General features: G+C 39.4%; 1 protein-coding gene across 1 annotated transcript; it reads right to left on the reverse strand.

Annotated features, from left to right (window-relative positions):
- Positions 1-1,992: 1,992 nt before the first annotated feature.
- cnr2 (cannabinoid receptor 2) lies at positions 1,993-5,257 on the reverse strand. Its single transcript, XM_029505091.1, has 3 exons — positions 5,155-5,257; positions 3,216-3,298; positions 1,993-3,080 (listed from the first exon to the last, which is right to left on the reverse strand). The coding sequence occupies exons 2-3, from the start codon at positions 3,265-3,267 to the stop codon at positions 1,993-1,995; spliced, it is 1,140 nt and encodes a 379-aa protein (XP_029360951.1). The 5' UTR covers positions 3,268-3,298; positions 5,155-5,257.
- Positions 5,258-9,868: the final 4,611 nt, after the last annotated feature.

A 9,868-nucleotide genomic window follows, 5' to 3' on the forward strand; every position in this document is an offset into this window, starting at 1 on the left:
GTACAGCTGCTGTTAGACTTTTACTTTTACTTACTGATATGATTGCTGGATTTTTGTTGCAGCTTATGACCTTTTCATTCCCTCACTCACTAAAGCGTGAGGGTTTCGTGTTGCAGAGTTTTGTCCAGAGTTGTATTAATAAAAACAAAAGCACAAAGTAAAGTTGGGGCAGAAGCTAATTGTATGCTGCCCTCATGCGGTATTAAGGCAAATGAATGCTGTGCATCGCTCAGTGCTCAGTCCAGGATCTTCAAATCAAACATCCACCCTGTCTGCTGGGGATAAATATAATCTGAGGTATCAGGGTGACTTTATTCAAACACGGGTCCTATTTGGTTGCAAAGGTCCCTCATTCCCATGATTACAAACGTGATTTAATACAAATGACACATTTATCAGTTTTTTTTGGGGGGGGCAGTAGATGGTCACTTAGTCCAAAATTGATGTATCATATTTATATAATTTTTGATGTTGATGAGTTCCTTAAAAGTGATATTTTTCTGTCTGTGAGGTGAGAGAAAGATACTGAAATAAATACTTTTGTCAACATCTGTTTAGATGCAGAGGAGAAAAACGAGTTGCTCAAAGTTCCCACAGTGCGATTGACAATGAAGTTACAGATCCGTTGAAAATAAACACAAAACAAAACAACATCTTCAACCTGATAGGACAGCAGCAGAGCAGTTAAAATCCGAAGAAGGCAGGCAGTCCCGTTACCTTCACCGCTGATGCTGATATTATATTGTCACAGCTTTTGTTGACAACTCTGAGTCGTCGTCCATCTTGAGATTCTACATCCTCCTGGAGCTGCCGTGGACGTGAAGGCAACACCAAAGCACCCTGCCTTGTGATTGGACTGTCACTGTCAGGTGAACAGGCTATGTCACTTCACTGTCACACACTGGGTGGGGAATTTGAGAACCGGTTTACCACTTCACTGGCCAACGCTATACAAACTGCAAGGTCTAAATTATTTTATGCACGGAGATGTGTAACTGAAGTCAGGGCCCATTCTAGAAATGTAAAAAATTTAATTTAAGTGTAAAATTTCTTGTTTTTGACATTGGCGCTGAATGACTTGAGGGTTTCCTGCTTTTTATTTACTTATTATTTAGAGTTAAAACAGCTAAGCATTCTTGAGCAGGTGAGTGAAATTGCTTGAAAACAAATGCAGAGTCCAAACAGGGTAGGATCAAGAATTGCATTTAATTTAGTCGATACAGGGGTTGAAGCATGCTGAGAATACTGCCATCTGACCTATAATCAACAAGAGATTAAGATTTATGTGACACTCTAACCATCCCTGCAGCTGTGAGTCGAAGTCAGGATGTGCTTTACTGCAGCTGCTGTCTGAAATCCTTCCATGCATGGGGCTTTTGTCAAGTTCTGCCATTCATGTGCAGATAGGATGCTCAACACAGTTCCAGCATGCTCACTGACCAACCCTCAGAGGTAAGTTATCATATGAGCGACCAGTTGATGTAGTCCACCCAAAAAGTCTGTCAACAGGTCACTTCAGAGATGCAGTATGTCCCAGGGGTCATTGCTTTGAAGCATCGCTATGGTAGGCAGAGAGGTCATGGATTACGGGTCAGACAGTGACTCTTTATCATCACTTAACTAAAAACTATGGATGTCTTAAGCAAATGCCTAACAATAATTCAACTAACTCCTGATGCTTTAATTGTTATGACTGAATTAACGTCTAAGAATGGCCAGCTATTACTCACAGTTAATGTTTTCTCCTCAAAGAAAAACAAATTACACGTTACCCATATTTCAGTTACATTTGTAGTCATCTGTAACTACTATAATATTCAGGAAATGTACCTTTTCTACCTCAATATGTTTAAAAAGGCCAGTTATGCTATAGCTAATACTTTGATGACAATAAATCCCATGATTCCGCACTGGAAATTTGACTTGAAACAGTGCTTTTAACAAGAGTTTAGACATTTTTCCATCTGTGTCTTCATCTCAACACTCATATCTTCATTTTCTGTTGTCCGCCTGCTGATTTGTTACCATTTCTGAGACTGTGTCAAGTTGTTTGCTTCTGGTTTGGCTTTCATCAGTCTCAGAGACGCCAGAGAAGTTGTGGTCTGTAGACTGTAGTCCTGGGGTTAAGTCTGCTGAAGGTGTTTGACATCTCCCAAACACGCACAGCCTTTGTATGCACTTCAGCAGAGCCACTCGAAGCTCTCTGCAGCGCAGAGCATACAACAGCGGATTGACTGCAGAGTTAAGCAGGCAGAGGGTGCTGACAAAGGCGAATGCCCTCTGTTTGGGGCGGGACAGTCTTATACAGACATCAGCTAACATGAAGGAGAGTGCAGGAAGCCAGCAACTCACTAGTATGAGCAGGATCAGGCCAAAGGTTCGAGCCAGCCGGATATCCATCCTCATGCGGGCTTGGCGTGTCCCTGCTGCTCCCTGGAGGCTGGCCATGGAGGATTCATGACGGTGGGCCTTCCATAAGATGAGTGCGTAGGCCCCCATAATGAGAGCCAGAAGCACCAGGATGAAGCTGACCCAGCAGGCCAGATACCCCTTGTTGATGTAGGGAAACAGATGTGAGCAGGGCAACTTAAGCTCTGTGTGGCACCTCCAGCCTATGAGAGGCAAGAAGGAGATGAAGATGGTGGTGGTCCAGAGAGCTAGAAGGCTCAGCAGGGCTCGTCGACGGGTCAGCATCACTTTGTACCTGGATGCGTGGTATATGCACAGGTAGCGATCCAGAGCAGTCAGCAGTAAACTTCCCACTGAGCTGGTGAAGGCCATGGTCACACCACCTAACTTGAAGAGGTAGGCCGTGGCGTTGTCACTGCGACGATAGAGATGGAAGTCCAGGAAACTAGTGGTGAAGAAACAGCTGGCAAAGACGTCAGCCAGAGCAAGGCTGCCAATGAACAGGAAGGATGGCCGGTGCCGTAGAGACGCTGTGGCAGTGATCACACCCAACACAAGTGCATTTTCAAGCAGTGTAATAGGACCCGCCAGGTAACAGATGGAGCCAATGGCTATCTTCTCCACGTCACTCAGCACCATGTAGTACTCCAGGCTCTCATTAGACAAGTAATCTTTGAGGAAAAACACAAATGTATGCAAAAACAAGTCTTTAACTAAAGCCACTGCTGCTGACTTTAGTGCATTTGATGATAAATACAACAATAAAGTGTTGAAGTTATGCAACATTTTTAAAGATGGATGCATACCTGGTGACAATGAGTTGTTCTCTTTGGCTTCTAAAGGAGCAGTGCCCTCCATTTCAACGATGATCCTTCAGGCTAATGTTATACTTTAATGAGGAAATAAAAGTATCAATTAAATCTGTTGTTCTTTACAAAACCAGTGAAATAAGTCATCATTGCTTCACTGAAGGAATATTAAATTAAAAAGGTAAATCTCCACTATAACCATTATTGCTATTGGTGATATTATAACTTGGAAAATTGCTTTCAAATATTTGTTTAAAAACAAACCTTTGCCCTCTGGCCATTTTTACATCAAATGGTAAAATTGAAACCTCATATTGGGGAAAAATGTGGATGATGTGGTTGAGTAAAAAAGGTCAATATTGAACTTGCTGCTTAAAGGGAACATTAACGTATGTGATGTCAAGACAGAAAGTCATTTAGAGATCAGAGTAAACAGACAATAATCATTACAGCATCAACTAATGATTATATTGGAGACATATAACGCCATGACACTTTCCTCAAGGAACAAGAACAAGAAGCCTGCAGTCAGAACCGACTTCTTGATGATCACTACATATATATTGTTTCATTTGCATGCCATTTGAAAGCCCCTTTTATTTCACATTAGTGGAATTTTTTTACACAAGCTGTCTTATCTTTTGTCACGTATGCTGTTGTATGCATGTCATGTACTTAATGTTTAAATTCAGACTTCTGATAAATGTTTAGAGGGTTTGGGTTTAGAACAGCAGCCTACAATAGTTCTTATTTTGGTAATTTTTTCATAAACTCAGCTCATTTATGTAATAAACACATGATTTATATCCTCAAAGTCCCTTTGGGCTTTTACTGTAATTACACTAAGTTAAACCTTCAGAGGTCGGTCCTCTGATCTTAAGTATAATATCATATTTGACATGATGAGGGCTGCCCTCTTTTGGAATTAATAAGGATTACATTTTAACTGGACACTTAATCTGGCGGTGAAGGTCACCACTGAGCTGAACAGTCTGCTGTGAAGTACATCACCTGTATGCAATTAATAGATTGAAGTAAGTGTGGCAGGCTGATGTAATGCTGTGATAAAGTGGAGTGGCCACCTATAACTGGGTATTTTCTGTTCACTTCATTATTTTTCCAAATAATGAAGTGAACAGAAAACGTGCAAATCACGATACTCTTGAAGAAAATGCATTCAGAGGAACTTGGGAACGTTCACAAAATGATATGAAAATACGTTCAAATTGATATTGATCAAGAAAGTAGCAAACTTGTCTGTGATCTCCGTCCTCTGGCGCACTAAAGGGAGGATTTTCACAGTTTTCCCTTTATTCTATTTCCAGTGAACATTATATCTTTTTGTCATCACAGATTTGTGAAATCTGAAGAAGGAAGCGTTGGTTTGAGTAGATTATTTTCCATGAAGCCACTCAATGACCTGAGAGGCAATATTTCTCAAATCCACTATACGAGTGCATGCACTGTGGATATTACACCCCTCAGGCTGTGTCCTTTTCTCCCGTGTGGATCGACAGAGTGTTCTGTTTTGACTCCTAATTCTCTAATAAGAAATACAAAAACCCTTCATTTATACCGATTAAAACCTAAAAGGCAATCTCTTTTAATCATATCACTGTCACATCGCTGTCTGTGGCAATAAGCCCTGTGTCGCTTTTGCAACAAGCTGGTTTGTTTCAAAATACCAAAGTAGCAGCAAATCAGTTTTGTAACAACAGCAAAACCGATGCGCAGTGTGAAATAGGTCAAATGAAGCACATCATCTTGCACAAATAAATGTACTGAATAAAAGAGAAGTTACTTAAGAACAAGAATACATTTTCTTTGAACCTTCAAAAAAATATCTAAATCCCTTTTGTCAAAACACCTCATTCTAAAGTTAATTCAAACTTGAAATCTTAATAATAATAATAATAATAATCATTTAAATACTCACCTCAAAAGTTAATCTCTTTACCTGGTGGTATTGGTGTAAATCGGCTGGTTTCCTGTCTCTCTTAGCAGCAGTACAACCACAGCATGACAGCACAAGTTACTGACTGGTGACAAACAGCGTTTAAGGGAGAAGATATGAAGGGTGACTGTGGTGACGAGAGAGAGAGAGAGAGAGAGAGAGAGAGAGAGAGAGAGAGGCAGCTAGAAATGTGAAATTAATCTTTTCCATAGAGATGTAAGAGGCCAAATGTTGTGATCACACACTTGAGTGTTTTGACCCTCAATAGAAATGTGTTTCCAGCAGGCAGTATCATGGACTCTGGAGAGGAGAGCACTTAGAACTGGATCCAGGATGTTGGATGATAGGTGTGAAAACACACCAAAAACCAAACCATAGAACTCTAACCTACGGAAAGGTTTGAAAGACTATGAATTCCTCACTCCACCTCTGATAGCATTTCTTTCTGGCATTATTACACCATGAAATGAGCCTTGAATTAATATTATGTATATTATATATATATATATATATATGTGTGTGTGTGTATGTGTGTGTGTGTGTGCTTTTTCCTACTTAATGTAGGAAAAGATGTAACTAAAGATGTCTAGCCATTGGATTATGTCTGTTTGTACAGCAAGAGTTTTCCCTTCCACCTCCTTTTTCTAATTGCTTTCCTCGTCCTTCCATCTTAATTTTACAGACAATATCTACCATCACACATACACTTGTATACATACACACACTTTCCTTGTAAGATGACAATGTTGATGCTATTTTTAAATCACATTGGTTGCGGTAATGCAAGAATATCTTAATTGATTGCCTTGAAGGATGAGCAACATGATAAAAAGGGGTTTTAATCTTGTCTGCTTCGTTAATTTAAACACTGTATGTAGGTGCGTTGGCATAGACAATATAATAAATGTTTTGCAAAATAGAGACAATGCTATTTGATTCATTCATTGTCATTATTTTATATCTTCTTATCTATCCCAGAATCAGTACTATAATAATCTGTTTTGTCAGCACTGATTCCGTTCAAACATTTACTTATGTTTTACATATTTGTCACAATTGCATGCAAATGCCCACTGGAGACAATTTCGGTGTGTAATATTCTTTGCTGTACAACAGGGGGCAACGTTCAGCAATCCCTAACCAATGGACAAACAATGATAAATCCACAGACTGGGCGCACGATAAAGACTGGAAGCATCCTAACACTAAAGCTCTTTCAGAGTTTGACTTTTTGTTGTTCTTCACAAATGCAAAATAAAACTTTGCCAAGAAGTCTGCTCTGCAATTAAGGCCATTTAATTTAGCATATGTCCCGCTGGAAAAAATGAAGGAGGCATTAATAGTTCAATAACTACTTAATCAGGTCACAAAATTGTATACCTGAGGCAATCTGAAATGAATGAACAACCTATTTAGCTATCTCAATTTAAGAACAAATATTTTAAATTACATGACAAAAAAAATGGATCAGAGAGAAATGTTTCATGACATGTTTTTATTAAGCCATTATTCAAACACACGATTCATTTGAAATGCCAAACCAGAAAACAACTCCTCTTGAAATAGGATATCTGGTGTACTGGTTGTGTCTTCTTCCCCTCTGCCACTACAGAGCCAGAAGACCAGAAAGCAGGAAATGTGATTAGCAGCAGACAGCACAGCTTCAATAAGATTTCTTCTCTGTCAATGTCTGGCCAGGTGCAGCAAAACAGTCCAGAATAAAGCCTGAAATGTTCAATTATCAGCAGGATTGCATCATCCTGTTACACAGTCCCTTTATGGAAATCACCCTGGACACCAACATCAGGGCTCTTTCTGCAGTTTTAGATTGATTCAGTCTGAATACATTAATCAAATTTCCTCTCCTCATTTCCAGATTGCCAGACCTTCAGAGAGCAGTATCAGATCACAGAAATACACAAACCAAATTACTTGATGCTAAATGGTTTAATCATGCTTACTTACTTTACTGTACTGTTTAGAACAAAATAGGACTTAACTGTAAAACAAAGGTATTCACCAATGTTAAAAGAAATTTGGAGTTAGAAAGTTATTGTTGGTGGGTTTATAAAAGTCTTGATTCTTTGTATTTCCTGTCCTGGCTGATGGCTGAAGAAACTTAAATAATGTTCAACTAACTAAATTTTTAATTGACAATTTATGAATACATTTTTCAGCCATGGGATATGTGGCATTGATAATGACACAGTGAATGAAATTGTGCCGCTCATCTGCCAACTAAAGGTTTTATTTTTTGTTTTTTAATTTAAAAAGAGATCCTGGGACATCTTGCTTAGTTATAATATGACTAATGCACATGGTTTGTGAATCACAGGGTATGTTTTTCTTACTCCTTTTACTATGGGTTATGTGAAAGTGTCAAAAAAACCAAAAAAAAAAAAAAACAACTAAATATAAACAAGACATCTTGGCAGCCAATTCCCTCTGTATGTGTTTTTGGCAGTATAAATGGCCTGGTATTGGGTGAGATTGCTGCTGAGTGTCATGAAACTGTTTCAGCTTGTGGGGATGAGTCACAACACATCTCAGGCCATTCATGTGAAACTCCTCTTATCATTTCCTTTTGACCTTTTCACACCCAGTAACTTCTGTAAATGGCCAATAAGACAGAGAAAAGACAACCAAGAGAGGCCATCTGTTATCTCTACTTGTTTGGGAAGAATGAACCTGGTATCCTTTGTACACTTCTATTGTTTTCTATGTATTTCTTTCCATGACCTGGTTTACAATACTTATAACTATGACACTCCAAGCTTTGGCAACTAGTCAGATATGGAAAGTGTCTTTCACCTACCGTCCCAACGACCTACAGAAGCCTCCCAGCGACCTACTTTCCATACATAGCTGACTCTTCATGGGCACAACCCCCTTTACATGTTGCTTTGATTTAGGGGAGTGTCCTTTAAAGGCCTTTAGCTGTGAGCGCTGACTGACGCACTGTGTTGTGCAACTCAAATTCAGACTTCATACATGGCAGGGATGGTCCGGACTGGACTTTGTTATGGGTCAATTGGTAATGTTGGTTGTTTTGCATTCTCAGATTTTGACCAGCACACTTCTATAAAATCTGCTTGAAGACTTCAAGACTGTGTCCTACAAATGCTGCAATTTAAATACATGAAATATAAAGTCAAAGGCAATTACAACACAAACAACTGAAAATGTCATTCATATATATAATATATACTACTAATAATACATTTCCTGACAAACATTTGCTGTCAAGCATGCTAGAGTCCACTGTAAACCCTGGAGGTGGGTGTGACACTGTGTTATTTCAACAAAACATCAAGGGGAGGTTCTCACTCTGTCACTCCAAATGACTTGCCCAAATGTTGCTACAGCTTTACGACAGTGTGGCTTTTATGTTGTAGTAATTTACATTGGATTTGGCTTTTGTTAAACATTTAATTTCTCTATGGCACAGAGGGTATATGAACATCTCCCATATGTTTTTATCACTGTGTCTATTATATCACAATTTAACAATTCATCTAATGATTGGAAATATGATAATTTCCTTACATAGAAGTATCAACACCATAGTCTTAATATACCCGATGATAATAAGATTTTCAGCATCCAGAACATTACTCCAATAAAAGTAAATGTATGAACTGTTACATACTTAAAACAGCATTTTATACTGCAAGTGGATCAACTTAATTATTTCATTGTGGCTAAGTGAAACAGTTCCCAACCTCTGATTCCAAGGCAAATCTGTGTTTTTTCTCTAAAATTCGTGACATTTACAGTCGTCACAATTGTTTAAATGAGAGAACGAAACTCAACAGTGGAAAGTAAGTGTTTTTTCACCTCTCCACGGGTGAGGTTAACACAGGAAGTCGCACTTTAGAAGAACTGCTCCCAGTCATGAACAGCTGGGACAATCTGAGGCAGCTGCCACAGTGTGGAATTCAGAATTGTTTGTGTGCAGCCCATATGAGTTCACATCATGTTTTTAATGTGAAATCTTGTTAAAAAAAAACAAAAACAAAAACTTAAATCTGAAAAGCACCAAAGTGAATAAAAAAATGACAGCACTTTCCCTTTACATGCCCAAAATGGAACCACAGAATATAAAATACCCAAATGATACAGTATTAGGTAAATAACTCTGATAAAAGCTGTTGGTTAGTGTGAATAACACGGGGAAGGTTTTGTTTTGATTCTCTGTGCAGATGAATTGGGGGATGGGCAGCTGTTCACCATCTCAGCCTGTTGCAGGCTGTGGATCAGAACACACAAAGAAAAAAATAAAATAATTATATAAATAAAATCATCCAGTGCTTCGACACATCTAAATTAAGGACGTGTTTATGTTGTCGTTGTAACAAGAGATGGGCATTACACAACACCAAAATACCCCAAGCCCTCACACGGTGCATTATGTAACTCTGGTGTTATTTCCCATGAAATAATGGCCTACAGTGAGGGAAGTGGTCGGGAAAAGGCCGACATCGGTGCGTCTTCATCCTCTTTTCTGTCGCTTCTCTTCGTGCGGACCAACAAAGGCCAGCAGAGGCGGGCTGGGCGTGACGTCACCGCTCTGGCAACAGGCGTCGCCGCGTCCGCCCGTCTCGACGCTGATTGGCCCGCCGTTGTGTACTCGGCGTCTGATTGGTCGCCGCCGCGGACAGAGGGGAGCTACATAGCTCCGCTCCGGATTCCATTT

The sequence above is a fragment of the Echeneis naucrates genome, chromosome 6 (assembly GCF_900963305.1).
Source record: "Echeneis naucrates chromosome 6, fEcheNa1.1, whole genome shotgun sequence".
Taxonomy (NCBI): Eukaryota; Metazoa; Chordata; class Actinopteri; order Carangiformes; family Echeneidae; genus Echeneis; species Echeneis naucrates.

Coding starts and splice junctions, on each gene's coding strand:
- cnr2 (XM_029505091.1), bottom strand. CDS start 3,267: ATGGAGGGCACTGCTCCTTTAGAAGCCAAAGAGAACAACTCATTGTCA. Junction 3,081..3,215: donor GAACAACTCATTGTCACCAG/GTATGCATCCAT, acceptor TTTTCCTCAAAG/ATTACTTGTCTAATGAGAGC.